This window comes from Poecilia latipinna, unplaced genomic scaffold, assembly GCF_001443285.1.
Source record: "Poecilia latipinna isolate Pla-1442-1.1 unplaced genomic scaffold, P_latipinna-1.0 Scaffold470, whole genome shotgun sequence".
NCBI classification, from domain to species: Eukaryota; Metazoa; Chordata; class Actinopteri; order Cyprinodontiformes; family Poeciliidae; genus Poecilia; species Poecilia latipinna.
Window position 1 is genome coordinate 185,639 of NW_015113086.1, and position 19,392 is coordinate 205,030.

A 19,392-nucleotide genomic window follows, 5' to 3' on the forward strand; every position below is an offset into this window, starting at 1 on the left:
AGTTCCAGCCAGGTTTCACGACAGTATATTAAATCTCCAATGCAACAGAAATTATGTTTTTATTTACAAAATATTTCACTGTACTAAACGGTTAAAAGTATAACGGAGGGGTTTGATCTAGAGATTTTTTATTTTATTTAAATATAAAGAAAGCAGGTTTAATACTTGTCCTGTTCACTTAATTTCAATCTTAAAGTCTGCCTTCTTTTTCATTTATCTTTGTCATGAATAGGTGACGCCCTTAATTTATGCAGTTTTATCATGCTCCACATGATGGCGAGCGCCAGCGTGATAAGCGTAAGATGCCCTGATTTACTACTTCAGCATCAGTTCCAGCCTGAGGACAGGTTTCTGTACAATAAAACCGGAAATTAGATGTTGTTACTTTCAAAATAAAGGTTGACTTCAGCTTATTTTGACAGGAGAAAACGTGTGCGGACTTTATAAGGTCAATATCGGATTTTTAAAAAAAAAAAAAACATTTCTGGTTATTTATTTAACATAGTGTTGTGGGTGGCTCACAAAGATAGAAGAAAACCTTGGAGTTTCTTTAATGATAACATATATAGTTTGAGTCTGACTAAAGGCCTAAACAGAGCTCTTACAACTACTATTAATCAATATCTGATAGTAGTAGGGTTTTATAGTTCATATTTCAAATATATGCATTATTCTATGACATAATCATTTTTCTGGCCTCTCCAATTTAGGTTTAGGTAATTGTATCTTGTAGAATGTGAATTGATGTTATTTACACTTCATTTTTGTGTATAGAGAGTGGTGGCCAAGTGTACTTTCTGTTATATGTTTATGTGAAAGGGGAGTTATGTTTTTTTTCCCCCTTAGTTCACCTAGGGTTTTACTTTGAGAATGGTGCTGCTCGTCTTATACTGGTATTCCATAATGGCAATCACATCTAAACAAGAAGTGGGTGGTATGTTCATAGAGTAGGAAGAAAAGGTTGCTATATTATGAAAAAAAAGGATTATTAACCAATAATTTAATTATAAACTGTTATGCTATTTCTATGTTGTTTTCTAAAAAATAAAAACAACCTGCTTATGCAACCTGTTTATTAATAAATGATAAGAATGAATGTTTCTTAAGTGTAATTAGAATTATTAGTTAACTATTAGTTTATTATTAATTATTACTACTTTATTTTGAAAAGCCCGGCCGGATGTCGTGTTTATGATTGCGTCACACTTGACGCCGGTGCCGAGTGGCCCATTGAGCCCAATCTTTAAATAGGAATAATACCCCTGCGTACAGTTGCGGCAGCCTGCTGGCCCGGATATTTTAGTGTTTTCTCTCTCTCTGAACCTCAGCAATAAATTCCAGGATGCCTTCAAATAAAAACATGCAAGGTAAAGAAGAAAAGCGACTCGGAATAATTTTATATATATATTGTTGTCTACCATTAGCTAAAGCTTTGAGTCTTTACAATAGAGCGTCGCAGGCCGACTGGCAAGACTAGCTAGAGGCGGCATTATTGCATCTATCGTTAGAATAACCTTAACCTTCTGTTTGTTTTTAGGTGGGAAAGCTTTCGGTCTGTTGAAGGAGCAGCAGAGACAGAAACTGGAGGAAATAAATAAGGTAGGAGTGTAGTCTTTCTGCGAGCCTCTCTAACAGCATCTGAGTTAATGAGGTCGTGTACACTTGACTTGGCATTGGCCTTGTTTTTGAACGTGCAGCAGCCCCGGCGGCTTGCTGAGGATTCCCGGCAGAGGAGCCTCTTCTCCGCCCCTATGATAGATGAATTCCTGAAACATAGTTCATATTTGAGTGTATCTGGCCGCTGCACTAACAGTAATAAATTTTTTATTGATTTATTGCCACCTTGTAGTGTCTTGGCACTTGTTGAATGACCGCATACCTTCGCACATGAATGCCTTTGGGAACTGTTTCCCTCTGACCCGATCGCATCGATCTGTTGTAGCTGCTCTGCCTTCTCCCTCCTTCCCATTATGGTGGAACAGGTGTCCGAATGGGCTCTTTGTTTCGCGCCGAGGCCTGTTCTCGTCAGATATCTGCAGTGGCCCCTCAGATTAACCAGATTTTCCCATAATCTGTGCGTCCCTCCTTTATACACCCTTGCCTGCCGCCTGTTATCAGCTCACCGCTGCAGCAGCCGCGTGGAAAACAGTCGCTGCAGCTTGTTACACTTTACTGCATGGCACTCCTTGTTCCCGTTATCTAAAGATAACGCGCTCTTTGTTTGGTAATTAGAGAAATGGGAGGTGAGATGACCCCAGCGTGCCCAATGGTTCTTCGGGATCTGATAATACCGCAAAACCGTGTGCGAATCATTGACTTTTGCTCTGTATCTGTTTCATTTTACGGTGCAGAAGGACAAATGTATTAGGATATTTACAGTGCCATCTAAAAGTATTCATACTCTTTGTTTCAACCAGAAAAAAAAAAATCTATGTTTTATGTTGTAGACCAACACAAAGAAGAAAAGGATGCGTGCTTTTTTTTTTAAATTTATGTACAAGCTATGTCCTCAAATCCTCTAAATGATAGCTTTTGCTATATTTACAGCTGCAACACTTTGTTGGGTATCCCTCTAGATTTGCACACCCAACTCTGAAATGTTTTCTGTTCTTCCTTGGAAAACTGCCTCAATCTCCTGCAGATTTCATAAAGAGTGTCTGTCAACATCAATACAGATTATCAACTTGATTTTGGTCGGTCTAGGTTTTATCCAGACACAATAACATGCTCTGATCTCAACCACCCCTTGGCAGGTTTTGCTGTATGTTCTGCTGGAAGGCAGGCCTCCAACCTAGTCTGAAATCTGCCGTCGCCAAACTGGTTTCCTTCCAGTGTCGCCTTGTTTTTAGCTCCATCTACCTTCCTGTCAACTCTGACCAGCTTGTCCATCATATCTGAAGTATGTATGCAGTATGAAGCTGCTTCCATCATGTTTCAGAACGGTGCTGGTGTGTTTAAGATTACGAGCACTTGGTTTTCCGTTATTAGGCACGTTGTCCAAAAAGAGTGAAAAATTCTGATGCATTTGTGACCCATTCGACCAGAGTTCGTTCTTCCACATGACTTTCTTGTCCCCTACTTGGCCTGTGCAAAACTGCAAAAAATATTGTTCTTTCATGACTGGCACTTCCAATAAAACCCCCATTTGTGAATGCATAACTTAGTCATTTTGACATATTCTCCCACCTGAGCTACGTATCTCTGCTGCTCCTCCAATTACCATTGTACTCTTGACTGCTTCTCTAGATAATTAACTTTTTTTATTGTTGTTTTATAACCTCGCCTTGTTATAAACGTCTCCCTGAACTGTCCGGGTTGTGTAACAGTCTTCATGATCCACACGTTTATGAGCTGCTGTATTTATACTGAAATTAAAGTACACACAGGCTCAAATTGTTGCACACTATGTACACTCCAGAATAACATTCTCAACTTAGAAGAGAGACTGACAGCAAAAACACACACTTTTAAGAAACTTGTAGAGTATGAGGTTAAAATATTCATTGAATTAGAATGTGCACCCTGACAAGTCTTGTTTGTTAGATTAAAAATACCTTTTAAAATAACCTTTAAGTAAATATTAATCACACTTTTTATTAAGCCCGCATTTTCGTTTTGAAGATTTTTTTTTTCCTGATGGATTATTCTGATTTTAATGTTCTTTTCATCAGCTGTTAGCAAAAAAAAATCACTGTGATTGAGAAATAAAGGTGTAAAAATATCACCCAGTCTAATTAATCTATATAATGTGTTTGACTTGTCGATAGTTACTAAAATAAATTCACTTAATAATCAGTAATATTCTAATGTGTTGAATGGGTTTGTGTGCATTTAGAGAAACGCAGTCCAGATTGGATGGATTCTGATAAAAGTTGCTTCTGATGCTAAAAAAAAAAAACCTGTGAAACGGACAGCACGCATTCTGTCCTCCAGGATGCTGCAAAAGCTGCAGGAAAACTCTAGAAGTGCAGAATTTGTAGAAAACCTTGACGAGGGGAAATCCAGAGAGAGCTCTCAATAAGGATCTTGAGAAAGAAGAAGTACAATATTTTTTGTTTTGACTCATGTGAGGCATTGTCAGCCGCAAAAGAGATTTCACGATATGATGTACAGGCACTGCACTTGTCGAGATGCGTTTTCATGCTCCTGTCTGCGAGAGGACTTTCCTGTGGGAGGGCTGCAGTCAGCTGAGTCAGTCTGCACTGATAACCATCCAGTTGCGATGGTTATCCTCTTTGATTGCAAGCTTCAAAGTCGCGCGGAGGTCAATGCAGAAAAACAGACTCGCTCTGTCTTCCCTGCTCTGTGTTCGCGGTGGTGGATGACTCCCACACAGCATATTGCACCATTATCATTTTATTAGAATGGCTCCCTTCAGGCACTCCTACTCCCTCATGAGGTGCCCCAGTAATGAAGTGGTGACAAGCCAGGAAAAAGAGCACCGTGAGATAAGATACAATTAGATCAATGCAATTTGTGAGAACCTGGTAACTTAAAGAAAGCTGTCATAACGGTATTGAGGTGTTTCAGTTTCATCGTAACATGCAAAAACTTTTTATGTGTGTCGCCCATCCCCAATTTTCCTCGAGTTTTATCACCTCTTCATCTTTCTCAGGAATACCTGGAAGACCAGAAATACAGGGATGAAGAAGGCCTGGCAGAGAAACTGGAAAGTTTAAAAAGTGAGTAAATCCACTCCTCACGGCAGCTGTCCCAGTATCTACTAGCCTGATTGTCCCTTTGAGGAAGTGTGCTTTTCTTCTTGCTGCTGTCGTGCCTTCAGCAGTTGTTTAGTCGCTGCGCGGTCTGCGTCGGCCCCTTTGGTCATGAGCATTTTTGCTTCTCTCTGTGGGAAAGACGGACTGCTGTGATTTCCAAAAAGATTTGCCGGGCGAAGTTCTCAGTGGGCTGAGAGGAATGTGCCGGGGCGTTCCTCCGCTTGTTGTTTCAATATTCAGAACCTTGCTGAGCAAACTCTGAGCTCCTGGGAACAGAGAAAACATTGCTGCTAGCTAATTACAGAAACAAAGTTGCATGATTCGCAAGCACCATCCCACTCCTCCGCTACACATTTATGCATCTGGTGCTTTTTTTTTTTTTTTTTCCTCCCTCTTTGCTCAATGCAAGTTCTGGTTGTAATTTTCATGAGAGAGTGACATCTGGCTATTTAACTTAATAAGTTCTGGAAATGGGGAAACATGCCGCAGTGTCCTACTTAGAGTGCAGGCCTGCTGGAGGAAATGGAGCAGTGACATATAAACAGCACCCAGGTCCTGGGAGGTTGCTCTTTTTGTTTTTTTCCCCTTCCTCCTCTTTTCCATACTGTCCCAGTGACCCAAAGGTCAACACCCTGACAGCTATTGGCAACCAGTAAATTTCCATCAGTTCACATCTTTACCACTTTGAAGCTTACACATTAAATCTGCACTGAGTTTCTCCTGATCATTTGCATGCATAATTGTTCACTTTTATTTTTTATTTTTTGTCGTAAAATATTTTACCAGGTTTTTGACACGACAAACTTCTTTTTAATGCCAAAAGTGTCCTTTTGGTATTAAATCATAATGTTTGTGTATGTATATTCTAATCAGGAGGGTTGTAACGGTAACTGTGTTCACACTAAGCTCATTTGTCAGTACATGCAGTAACATGACACTGCACAGATGTTTTTACGGGGTTTTGTTTAGTCCTGTGAGAACTCGTAGATGCGGGCCTCTCCACACCAAAGCAATGCAAAAATTACTAACATTAATGATGTACAGAAGCTTGAATACCCACCTGCTTATTTTTAAGCCTGGTACCTATCTCCAGCAGTCACTGGGCTTTACATGGGTCACCAGGGCAGCACAAATAAATATTGTGCACGCACACTCGGATGGCAATTTACAGAAGTTGGTTAACCTAACAAGGTTTTTTTGGACCATGGAGGTGATCCTGGAGTACCTGCAAGAAACCCATGCTTACATGTTATATGGGGAAAACATCCTAACTTTATTTAAAAAAAAGATTCAAACCCACATTCCTATTGCTCCAAGGCAAACAGTGACCTTTATTTTATATCCCTAATTTCTACACATGGGTAAATGTCTCATTGCCTTTAAAATTTCACTCTCAATGAGACCTGGCAAGAACGAGGTGCTGGTGTTTTCTAGTTTTGTGTGTTTTCAATTTGGTTGAGGTTATTAGGTTAAATTAACTTGATCCCAAGTTAACTAGAATAGGAAGATCCATTCATTATCTATACCTAGTTATCTGGTAAAAGTCTTAAAGGGTGAACTGGTGCCTATCTCCGGTGGCCATTGGGTGAAAGACACACACTTGACTAGTCATCAGCAAACCACAAATCAAATACATTTTTCAGCTTATTATTTTTATAGGAAGAAAAATAAGTCCCAGGTTTGAACTTGTACCATGTACTTGTACCGTGATCCCATAACCTATGTACATCCCAAATGTGGACTTAAGGTTTTAAACCTCTACTAATGAACTTTCCTAATCTGTTCGCCCAAGATTTATGTGTAGATTTTTGAGAAAACTTCTGCTTACTCTATAATCACTGTTCATAAGAAATATACTACATTCAGTGGACATATAATTGTCTGTTTACCAGTCTCAAATATCCCAAAAAATAAAGATAGTGATTGGAATTCAAACTATGTTTTAGATGAAAAGATGCCATTATTGCAGCTCCATCTGGTTCCTCGGCCATTGTCCGCCAGTCTTATGAAGGCATGGGAAACATTCTTTGTCAGCAGGCCAAAATGGCACAAATGATCTCCTGTGTTGTCGTCCGCTTCAGCTATTTTATCAGCAAGCCTCTATAAAATGGAAAGCTTCTTCAGATAACAGTTGGTTATAAACGTGGCCAGGAGTAAACTCACTAATCAAAGTGCACCTCAGTGACACAAAACGTTCAAATGAGCGAAAAGTAAAGTCATTGCATCACATTAGTCATTTTGTTCCAATAGTTGCTTTAGGAACCCAGAAAGGAGCAACAACTGAAGGCTTGAGTTGTGTTGAGTTGAGCCCCTTTCTGAGGCTGCAGATGATCAACAGGCTGCACTACAAGTGGTCCTCTCAAAACGTCATGTGTGTGTGCGTGGAGGCCCCCTCCTGAGGGTTTATGAACAGGGTTGGCATTGTCCTGTCCCTCTTCCCCAACGATTCACACAGTTAACACAGCACCCCCACCGCTCTCTCTCTCTTCCAACACACACACAGAGCGTCTATTGTGGGACAGAAATAGCAAGAGTAATCTGACCAAAGGGGTCTTCTAGGGAAGTGGAAAGAAGGAAGAAACACAGAACTGCCTCCTTCCTGGAGTGTTAAATATGATGTTTTAAGGCGATGCAAACGTAGTTAAAAATATACTATTTAACTCCAAATGCCTTTAACTAAAGAAACTATGACCAACAACTTCTAAGTTTCTAAGTAGAGCTGCACAATATACTGAAACGTCATCACAATATCAGTGTGTGCGTCATCAGAATCGCAAATGACTCTTTGAATACAACATTTAGTGCTGTACGTTCAAATTCTTAAACAATAATATATCTGGTCTGTTGAATGGACTTTCACTCCATTTCTACGGTGGATCAATATTTTCATCGGCTGAGACGCTAAAGCTCACAAACAGTGGTGGTGTGATGAAAGAAAACTATGTTGGTTAATCATAATAGATATCGTCACAGCAGTAAAGATGTTTCCCCGTTGGACAATTTTTACATTAATTTAATTTGCAAACATCGATTCTTTCAAAGCTAATGGAATTTAGCATTAGTTTTTTAAAAAGTTGTATTATCTTCTAGCTCTGTTGCAGGGCTGCATGACAATGCTGGATTAAATACCAATCAGGGTGTTTCTGCAGGGAGCTTCCATGTTCTCCCGGAGCTTGCATGTGTTCCCCCACGTTACTCCAGCATTCTTCCAAACTCCAAAAATACAAACGTTAGGATAATTGGTATCGAATTTTTGCCCACACATATTCCCCATCCCGATTGCTTTTGAAGTTTAAGCACTTTTTAAACTATTTTTTTAGTACTTAAGCTCCCCAAACTCCTGTTGTTGTCATCTGCTCACGGCTCTCACTTCGAGATGTTCACCGTCAGCAGAGTCGTGTGGCCCGTGCACAGTGTGTGTCAAGAATTTTGCTGAGAAGTCAAATGCCAGCTGAGTTATTGTTGTTTGTACTACAGGATGTGGAGTGTGAGGTGAGATTGAACTCCCACTGTAAGTAAAAATCCCTCCATGTGTGTTTGTTTTGCAGATAAATATGCTGAGTTTGACCTGAATGATGAAGGAGAGATTGGTGAGTAATAACCAGCTGTAAAACACCTGCCGCCCTCGCATAACAATTGTCAGCTTGGCTGACCAAAGTGCAGTGTTGACAGAAAGGAACAGTAATTAATACTACATGTTTGTGTGTGTACTGTTTGGCCTCAGACAGGCTCATGTGTCACGGTTGTGTCCTCGATGTAAAGTGAGACTCCTTCACTCGGCCCATAGCAGATGTGAGGTGAACAGGTGTTGAGCGCTTCCAGCTTGTCTGCGGACACTGACATCGTAGTTCTAACTTGAGTTTTGTTTTTCCTGTTCACGTCTACTGCTGTGGTAAACCCAGATTTCGGAGAGGTGACTGTCGTTTGCAGCTGCTGATCTGGGATGGCATGTCTCAGCAGCCAGCTGCTTCTTCTAGAAAGACTTGAAGAATTGTGTTGCTTTCCATGTAGTTTTACACCATTGGCTCTTTTATTTTTTAAACATCTCAACTCATTTTTCATCAGAAAGTTTATTCTAAATACTTTTTCATTCTTGGTGTAGGATTAGACTAATTAATTACACTCATTAGTACTACTTAATGTCAATGGTGAAGCTTTACTTAACTTTTTAATTGTTCCTAATGTATGAATCTGTTACAGTCCTGATACTTTTTAGAGCATTATTTTGCCAATATCAATGTGGTACTCGAAAATAGTCCAAGCACAACAATATTATAATTTATCACAATAATTATTGGGACAATTTATTGTCCAGCACTACCCTAAAAAAAACAAACAAAAACAAAAAAAAGCACAATTTCTTTTTCCTTCAGTTGTATAAAACACTGGTTTTATCAGTTTGAGCCAGTTTGTTTCACATTTCATTAACATAACATCCACTGATGGCAAAAGACCTTCAGCTAATGTAATTATTTCCTGCACCACCTTCTCAGATTTGATGGGGCTGAAGCGGATGATGGAGAAGCTGGGAGTGCCCAAGACCCACTTGGAGCTGAAGAAGATGATTGTCGAAGTGACCGGCGGCAGCAGCAACACCATCAACTACAGGGACTTTGTCAAGATGATGCTGGGCAAGCGATCCGCTGTGCTTAAACTGTGAGTGATCGTGTGAATTAGTTGTGAAAATAACTACTTGTGCTTCTCTGCAAGCTGTGATTAACCTACTGATGAACAGTGTGCGCTGTGTTTGAGGACAAGGTCAGTGTTGACATTTACCTGCTTCATCCATCTGCAGGGGGCCGGGGGGATCAGTCATGATGAGCAGTGATGTCACTACCTACTTGCTATCAGTCACCATAGCAACAAAACCCATTTGGAAAGCCTATCCACAGTCAACACCCTTAGCTTTAGCTGCGATTAGAGGCATATGTAACTGAGTCTAGGCTGATTAACTGCTGAAAGTCGCGTAAAAGCTGAGGGAAAAAAAAAAAAAATCTGAAACTCATTGGATCCTTTTTTGCTGTGTTTTTAAATGGGTTGATATAGCTGGTTTAAGCCTTTTAAAGCTGTGCGCTGGGTCAGCCATGCCAAACCAGAGCCAGAATGGCTGCTGCATGTCAGTAAGCTGACTGGACCCCAGAACCCAGACTAATCTCATAATCCCAAAAACATCTATCAGAATGCAAAACTTTTCCTACTTTGCCTTCAACTGTTTGGTTTTTCTTTCTTTCTTTTTTTTTTATTTGGGAGTGTATCCCATAATCCCGCCGAATCCCACAGCATGCTATTTATAAAAGTCTCATTTCTTCCTGCTTCTATTTTCCACTCCTGTGTATCCTAGCAAGATAAGCTCTGCTTTCCAGAAATCCAGTTTATTTGTGCTGTTTGTAAGAGGGAAAAATGGTAAACTAGTAAATACATTTTGCCTTAAAAATAGCAGCCTGACCTAAATTAATACCAGGTCAAACCTGAGCTTTAACAGGGTCAATTTGCCAGAAAAATGCTGTACCACTTTTTGTGTGCGCTCATTTTTAATGCGTGCTCTTTAAACAGCCTGCAGTCCACTGGAGTTGCTGATAAGAGTGATTGTTTACAAAGCCTTTCTTTTGTCATGTTGTTTTAATCTTTTAAGGGAGGAAGTTTGAGGGCGAAGCTGAGGGTACAAATTTATAGCAGAATGTTTTTGGGGGTTTTCTTCAAAGCATTTGCGAGAACAGCAGATGATTTAGTTCCCGTTAGAGGAAAACAATTATGGGCAGACTCAACAATAGTGCTTAGTTAACATTAGGGCAAAGGACAATGAGTTACTACAGTTTGATAACAGCAGGTGATTATGTTGAATTTGTTTTTTTTTTTTTTTTTTTTAAGTTTTGGGTTGTTTGTACACTGTTAACACATCTGTGCATCTGTTTTAGCATCCTGCTGTCCTGGAGAGCAGAGATGCTGTCAGTAAGTGTTGACAGGAGAAAGAAAGCAGACAAGTGAAAGTAGTGTCGCTTTGCTCGTTTGGATCAGTGATCCTTCTGGGATTAGTGGGGCTTTGCCGAGTTTTCCAGAAGAGGAAATTAAAGGCAAGCATTCACTCTAAATAGCTCATGTCAGGTCCTTTTCTCTGTTGTGTTGTGCTATCCTCTTTGTTGTTCTAGGTTTCCCTTTATTACTTTCACTTGTCACCACGTGAGCCGTAACTGTAGATTTCCATAAATCCATTTTAAAATTGCATTTATTTACATTGACTGATTTTTGTATTTGAAAAGTTTTTTATTTATTAATTTATTTTATTTTTTTGCAGCAAGAAAATTAGAACTTTTGATTTGTTGTATTTTATTTGTTGAGCAGTGGCCATGCCTCATTTTTGGTTCCAAGTTGTTTGACTTTTAAGAAATTTTTGGGAAAATGTAATCTTCAATTATGTAGCACGTGATGTAAACGGACAAAATATGCTTATTTCAGCAAATTTTCTTATTTATTTATTTTTTATCATCGTCAATGTTAAGATACAGTCTGGGAAAAAAATTGAAATGTATTTGTTTTCCAGACTTGGAAAAGTACAAAAATGTCTGTAAATAGAGGACTTGAACACCTTTGACACAAGTCTCATAATCTCCAATGCATCTCAGAGATACAATGAAAAACTTTTTGTATTTTCTACTTTCTGTTTCATCCATTTTTTTTTTATCTTTCTTTGTCCCCATCAGAGTTTTGCTTTTTGAAGATAAAGCCAGCAGCAGCCCCTGCAAGCCAGACGGACCCCCTCCTAAACGGGACATCACTAGCCTGCCTTGAACTTTGATGTCAGTCTCCAGACTGCAGAGCAGAGGGACTTTTTTGTGGCTGTGTGGAACATCATGGAATAATTGTATTATTGTGAAACCAGGGATCAAGGATGATGTTTTGTGAACAAGTGGTGTGTGCAAGGTTTCTGTCATTTGGAAGACCGAGCCTAAAACTCACTAAAAGATGTTTGACTGTGAATATTCATGTTTTGTTTTCCCTTTAAATCAAATGTAGCAGTGACAGTTGTGTATGTAATCCAACTGATAAGTTTAATTTTTTTTACTAAACGTTTTGTGGTTGTATTCTTAAGGGAACACTCATAATTCTATAAAAGTTGCATCTCCATCTTTATTGTTAATATTTTTTTTTTTTTTTATCTTTTGCTTAATTTGAGAAAACCATATTTAACAATGAAAGATTGGGTCACTTCTGGAAGCAGTTTTTACAATGCGTTTTCTCCACCGTCCTCAGCGGCGCTGCATGGAGGTTCGCTCCATGCAGCGCCAGACAACAAGCGGCCCTGATCATCAGACCCAAGGTGCTACGACGGTCCTTTTGAAAATTCCCTCGCAGTTGTTGGTGAGATGAGCAGAAAGAGATTAATCTTAACTGGAAGAGTTTTGGTTTCGGCGTGTGGCTTGAAGACCAGCCAGTTTTATCCAGTTTCAGATCATGAGGTTTAAGCCGCTGCTCTTTTTGGACGCCGTTTCACACAAAGCAGAACAAATGCACACACAAAAAAAAAATAAAAATAAAAAAATTGCTACATAAAGTACAATCACGTTCTTTCCAAGTGCCTCAACCTACAGATACTGTAAGGCTTTAGCCATTCCAGAAAGGAGGAAGAGCACACATGCTTTCATGTAGAAACACTTTTAGCTTTGTAATTCCAGGAAATTTTGAATTTATGTTTATTAGGTATCATAGTATTAATGATAAGTGATTGCTTTGTATTCACGAGCAAATTATATTTACGGTGTTAATTTTTGTCCTTTGCTTATTAACCCTTGTTTTCTATTTCACTGTAAGTGTGTGATTTGTCTGTCTCCCTTCTATTTTATCAACCTTTCAATTTGTTACTTTTTGTAAAACATTTTCTGTAATTTGTGCCTCTGTATCTATCCGCCCATTATCTTATCAATATCCTGCAAAACTATTGTGAATTTGGTACCTTCACTCATAACAGGGTTTACACACGATTTGTTTTTAGTCTTTTAGGAGTGTCACATTATTTTAATGTTAAGATGTGCATTGTTTGCAGACACCAAAGGAATTAAAGTTTCTTCATACACTGGCTTGTTAAGTTCTTGCATTGCTTATTATTTTTTTCAACTTAGGGATGTGTGGAGCAGGATGTGAGTAGTTTTTAGCCATTTTAGCTAGCTGGAGTTAACTCCTATTTTCAAACTCATTTATGTTGTGGGTTTTTTTGTCATTTTTCTCCACACAAACAAGATTGGTGGTGCTGCTAACATCTCCTACTCTCGTTTATCTCAGTGTTCTTGAAGTTTTTCTGATTGTAGATGGGTTCATACAGATTTTCCACTACTTGTCAGTTGATTTTGCCTTATTCTGCTACCTGCAATTTGTCACACGGGTCAGGATGTTGTAGTTAAAGTGGAAAAGCCAGTGGGACTCGCTAAGTGCGGACCCCAGTGGCTAGGCTCCTCACAGTTAGCAACACAAGCCGATAACATGTTTTGCAGCGTAACCATGTGGACCACATGTTGACTCTTGCAACATTCACAATGGTAACAGCCATTTTGAATCTCATCTTGTGGTTGGATAGGACTTTCCAAGTCCAAATTTTGACTTCTAAAATGCATTTTATTTGTTTTCAAGTATAAATTGACAATAGATGCTGCTGTGTGAAGAAGGAAGGTAATATTAATGACTGTCGCTTTATTCAAAGGGCGCTTTCTTCGGCAATTTACAATAAAATGAACAACTTTCACATGCTGAAGGGTTGCAGATACAATATGGATGTTGCTAAAATTGCCCAGTGGGTTTTGGTGGTTTCATTGCTTCTAACGAACTTTGTATCTATTTTGTACTCCAGATTCTGACTTCTTCTGAAACTGACCACAACCCCACTTTTTTAGCAAATGCAACACAAACAGTTGTGCAGTACCTCTTTAATTTTCACATTTGTAAACTTTGATAGCTACCTTTATTTATTTCGTGAGACTTTATGCATTTTTGGCAGTTTTGTAACAGTAAGTGTAAAACTAAAGTGATTTCAGCAAAATGTCAAACTGCGTATTGCATATTTTTATTTTACCATACAACAAAATGTCCCTCTAGCCTGATTCACTGGTATGCTTTAAATTTATTTTTTTCTTTTACGCAATTTTCCTTCAATGTGTGTGAGTGATTAAGCAATAAATGTCTTTGTGTGAACATCACCAGCTGCAAATAGTCCCTTAAATTGGTTTCAGTCTTTTTTATATTCTGGATGGTATGTAAGGGCCGTTTACGCTGCCTCTCATTTGGGAGAACAGTTGCTGGGGTGTGGAACAGCATGGAGGATAATAAGCAGGACTCTAACAAGCCTGCTAACAGCCGGGCCTACCAGGATTATATTAAGCACCTCTGTAATTAAAATGATAACCACTGTTGCATGTAATAAACTGTCAGAGGCTTATAGAGCCACTGTGGATGAGAAAATACCAAGACACTGTGAGAAAGGGCTGGGGAAAAAAAGCAGTCCTGTAAATAGCAATTGCCTTAAGGTGAATGTTGGACTCAAATTTATCCAATAAGTTTTATATAATTAGTATTTTAAATGTTTTGAACGTTATTAGTTAATTTCTATTGTTAAGCTCTTCTTTTTTTTCATAATCTTAGTATTTTGCTCTTTGTTTTCGACTTTTTAAACAAGATTTATTGAGTTTTTTTGATCATCAGTTGATTAATCATCAGCTATTTCCAAAATATCACCATCTATGCATAATATCAGCCCTTTTAAACAATTAAAACCAGATTGATATCTTTAAATTATTTATGTGTACAAACATTATGCTCAAGGAAGGTCTGTGACACCTTTGCCTGTTTTTAAAAGCCATGCATGGACACTGCCATCTGCTGGACTCTCCAAGCAAAAGCATCGATTTTGTGTGGATGACGCGTGATAACAGAAAAACTGCTTTGCAAAAGCATTCAAACTTTCAGCTTTATCATCTCTATCAATGCATTGTTATCGGAATTTTGCATCACTGACCAACACAAACTTTTGCTGGACTGTTACTATTAACTCAAAATTATTCATACCCCTAGCAGACGGACACTGAAAATGACTCATAAAGGAGGCGGATAACTGTCCAAAGATAATGAAGCAGTTGTGTTTTTAATTAACTTGTTTCTTTTTACTTTTTAAAATGGCGTATTGAAAGTTGCATTTATCCTTCTGCATAACAAATGCAAAAAAGTGTCCTGGCATTAAATCATTTTATGTTTACTACCTACCTTTGTTCATGTTTCTATTGATATTTTGACCGCTCATCGTCTTTGAATTTGGCAGACGCTAATCTTTATCTTGAGACTCTCGAAGGGCCAGTCCAGAAAATGTTGTAAATCAACAGATAACTTTACAACTGACTCTCCCAGTATTTCTTTTTATAAACAATATCTGAAATGTGGTGTGCACCTGGATTTTGAGTCCTTTTACTCTGAAAATCCTAAACATGTCCAGTCCAACCAGTTGCCTTTAGGAATCAGCCAGTTAATGCCAGAGTAATTTAATCCCAGTATGTTCTGTGAGTGCCTCAGAGGTTTCTTAGAGTAGATTAGTAAATAAATAGCATCATGGAGACAAAGGAATACCTGACATGTCTGCCCCTTATCCAAGCGTGCCACTAAAATATACATTTTGAACAAAGAGCTATTAGAAGTTTGAAGTTTTGAGGGACATAAAGATGTGGACCAGAAAGTGTTCTGGTCAGACGGGGCCATGATTCAACTTTTGTGGTCTGCATTAAGACGAGCACAGAGCAGCACGCTGATAGCGCCGTCCCTATACAAGAAATGTGACAAGAGGTATGAATACATTCACAAGGCTCTGAACCCCCCTAATGCTCGGCTGTTTAGCGGTTTGTTGTCAGGTCGTGACCTCCAGAAGTTGATGATTTCTCTCATAATTCACGCTTTTGTTGCATTCCGGTTTATTACGTTTTAAATTATTACGCACTTAAGGCCTCGCCCATTCTCCAGTAACTCACCTGCAGGTGGTTTAAAGTGTGACTGCGAGGATGCTGAGCATTACAGAAAAGAGCTCATAATTCCAGTGCCGTCTGCCTGCACTGGCTCCCGGTTCACCTTCAATTTCAATTTAAAACTTGGCCGACTGCCTTCGTGGCTCTAAAGAACCAAGCTACTTCCTTTATCACAGGACTTCTTCTGCGATGTTTAGTCAATCTGGTAGCAAATCACTGCTGCACCTCTTACATCCCACTTAGAATGAAAAGAGCAACGGTGCACTCTTATGTAATTTTGTTTTTTGTTTTTTTTTCTGTTCAACTTTAGCAGTGATCATAGTTGGTTCAAAGACGGCCACTTTAAATAAATGTGTTGCATATGATAAATTCTGGCAATGAAACCACAAAGAAAGCATTGAGGACAAGCATTAGTGGTAACAATATACACAATGAGGAAAATGTATTGCAAATTGCTAACAGAAAGAAACCAGGTGCAACCAGAGGTCATAGAAAACGTGAAATGGCCAAAGAGATGAGCTGGGTCTGAATTGGAACAACGGGATCTCTTGATGGCGGCGGATCTAACTAGCTTATTGGATTGATACACCACATTTTAATAAAAAGAACAAAATGGCTTTCATCTTTAAACATCTAAATATGTCCAGAAACTCACACAGTAAGGTCAGAAAAATTGACAGTGGTGTGAAAGAATTTTAAATTGCAATGTTTGCACTGAAATAAGCAGCAGTTCTAGGCCCTTACATCGCTCTAAGTTATAGTTGATAGTTATAATTAACGATAGAAAGTTGAGGAGGCTCACAAATTCACAACCTAAATAGATGTGATTACAACTTTGATCTCTTATTGGATGGGTTAGGGTTATCCCTCGCCTTGCATTTCTCTGTTTAGCTGTACAGCAAAAGTTCAGCCTAGCTGAGCTATTCCTGCCTGTAACTTACATTTTTCACCCTGTAAAAATACACTTTGTACATTAAAACTTTTAATGCACAAAGATTTGATGCAATTACCTAGATTTCTCTTAGATGGTTGACGTTATGGACTAAATTTGATTCCATTGTCTTATGCCTAAAATCTATTTGAAAGGGAATCAAATTTGACTATATGATTGAATTGATTTGATACTTTGACTTATTTCTAATATAATGAGAGAATATGTACTTCCAATATATAGAACTTAGAGTAAATTGCATTAAAAACTTTAATGTGATGGCAATTGACAAAATCATCATTGTGCTTCTGGTTCTCGCATATATGCTGTGCAGAACATATTTTCTTGCGGTGTATCCAACAAACACAAGTGTTCTCAAGTGTATTTGGAGAACACTATAAGTACAGGCAAAGTCAGAGATGAGGCTGGTTAAAAATTGTGACTAACCTACTCCAAAATTTTGTGAGCGGCCACACAAGAAAGGCAAATGAAGAAATTCAAGGCAATCCACTTGAAAGTAGCAGCTGTGCCCATTGATCGTGAAGGTCTAAATCCTAATTTGGTGAAAGGGGAATATAATGCGTCAGCGCCCTCTGCTGGAAAAAATGCTTACAGCACCTGTTATTCCCAGGTTTTCTCCCATCCAAGTACTAACCGGACCCGACTCTGCTTTGCTTCCGAGTTCAGACGAGATCGGGCGTGTTTAGAGTGGCATATCCGTCATCCTGGAAATCCGTAAGCTGTCCGAGAACATAAATGCTGTCATTTTATACAGTACACTACGTGGAGTTTTCTCAATGGGCCACTATTTAATTGTAAACTATTTACAGTGTTCGATCTGCCTCTTTGGAACTTATTCTCTTTTCTAGAGCTCAATTTTCTTGCTAGATTAAGTCTTGGAAGTCATTATTTCTCGCCTTGTATTTGAAGTGACCACAGTTTTTTTTTTAAAAGCAGCTGTGATGTGGAAAATTTCCTGGCAAAACGCTCACAATCTCAGTCTAATAATGGCTGAGCTACTTAAGTAGCACTTTTGCCTGGGGACAAGGTGCTCCGTCATCCTGGAAATTGGATCAGGATGTTAGGATGTTTCTGTGAAGCGGTAGCTCACTTTTCTTGAAAAAAAAAAAAAAATTCTCGACGTTCAAGACAGTTTGAAGGAGGCTTCAAAGGAGAAAATAACTTTCAACAGAATGTCTCTTTGCTGCTCTTCGAGTCACAAGGCTGACATCCAAAGTATATGTGCAGGTGGACTCATGCCCACATGCTCCTGCTTTTCAACAAGCTCTGCACTGGCGGCAACATAATTCCAGGAACAAAAATGCTGTGTGCAACTGGGGTTTTGTCATGAGCTTTTGAAGAGAATAAGCCTGCATTTACAAAGCATACATGACTTGTGTCTCTAAAGCCGGGTAAATTTGAATGCAGCACTTGTAATTTTTACTTTATGCTACAGCCTTTAACCCTCCACCGAATCACGTTGCTACCAAAATGTAGGACCTGTTATTTGCGCTGTGCAATCAAAACAATTTCTGTCAGTTTCAGTTTAATCTCCAAGCAATCATTGCGACAATGTAAAAGAGAAAATAACAATTAAATGTATTTTTCCACCTTACTTATCTGTTATGGCAGAGTATTCAAAAGGAGAAATCCACAGTCAGATCTATAATATGGTGAAATTTCTTTCTTTGGGAATGAGATTTAACCAATACAGATTTCCCAACTTACTATATTGTGCAACACTGAATTTAGAAGAATATAAAACATGTAAAATCCTTAGAAAGGACATGATTTATGTGCTGGAGTTATAAGGATAAGAATAAAAAAATGGCTGTGCGGTTATTTTGTTCTCATAGAGTAAAGAATGTGCTTCTAAACCGAATGCCAAGGTGATTTAGATTCATTTCTCTGTGGAGACACCCCACTTGTTAGCAGGAGGTTTCTGTGTTCAGGTTCTAACTTCATGCTTTCTAAAGTTATTTACTAGTGGTACCTATTGTCGTTTTAGGCTCTACTTTATTTTTTTTTTTTTCATCACCGACAGACTGGAGTCAGAGTTGAGTTAAGCTTCCTGTTTGAGCTTGTAAAACCTGTTCCCCTATTCATTCCAGCTAGTTGTGGTTCCCTCCTTTAAGCTGCAGCTGCTTGTGTCTCCGATGGCTCCAGCTGATCTGCATCGATGCATTTCTTTGGTTTCCTTCTCGTTGTCTTCTTCATTGGGGCAGGACAGTGAATCTGTAACGGAGAGTAGAATCTGTAACGGATTGTACTCTGATTCTGTTTGTGGAGGTCAGGTTTTGGATCAGAACCAGGATCAGTCCTGTTGGGATCATTGTCTCATCGTGTGACTTGATTTAGATACATCCAATAGTACCTGACTTCCGTTGTAGAGAAAGAAGAACGGAGGATTAGTTTCCTGTCCACCTCGGCTCAGGTTCTGATAACGTCTCATTTTATTGGTCAATAAATCCTGATCATCGTCTAAACTTCATGCCTCTGAACTTATTTACTCAGAACCCTTAAAAACAGACATTCTTGTGGGGTTGTTGTTTGTTTTTGCTTACACCTTGATCAAAACCTAAAAATCCTTCTGCTGCTTTTGATGTGAACAGAAAATATGATCTGCAGAGAAGTTAAAACTTAGATGAGGGAAACATATTTGCCCTCCAGAAAGCACAACCTCAATATTAGGGTAAGCTTCTACCTCCATGAGATGGTAGATTTCTGTTTGAGGAGCATTTCTGGAATATTGAAA

General features: G+C 38.8%; 1 protein-coding gene across 1 annotated transcript; it reads left to right on the forward strand.

Moving 5' to 3' along the window:
• Positions 1-1,223: 1,223 nt before the first annotated feature.
• aif1l (allograft inflammatory factor 1-like) lies at positions 1,224-11,907 on the forward strand. Its single transcript, XM_015039392.1, has 6 exons — positions 1,224-1,367; positions 1,538-1,599; positions 4,616-4,682; positions 8,267-8,308; positions 9,212-9,374; positions 11,417-11,907. The coding sequence occupies exons 1-6, from the start codon at positions 1,343-1,345 to the stop codon at positions 11,502-11,504; spliced, it is 447 nt and encodes a 148-aa protein (XP_014894878.1). The 5' UTR covers positions 1,224-1,342; the 3' UTR covers positions 11,505-11,907.
• Positions 11,908-19,392: the final 7,485 nt, after the last annotated feature.

Coding starts and splice junctions, on each gene's coding strand:
- aif1l (XM_015039392.1), top strand. CDS start 1,343: ATGCCTTCAAATAAAAACATGCAAG. Junction 1,368..1,537: donor TTCAAATAAAAACATGCAAG/GTAAAGAAGAAA, acceptor GTTTGTTTTTAG/GTGGGAAAGCTTTCGGTCTG. Junction 8,309..9,211: donor GAATGATGAAGGAGAGATTG/GTGAGTAATAAC, acceptor CCACCTTCTCAG/ATTTGATGGGGCTGAAGCGG.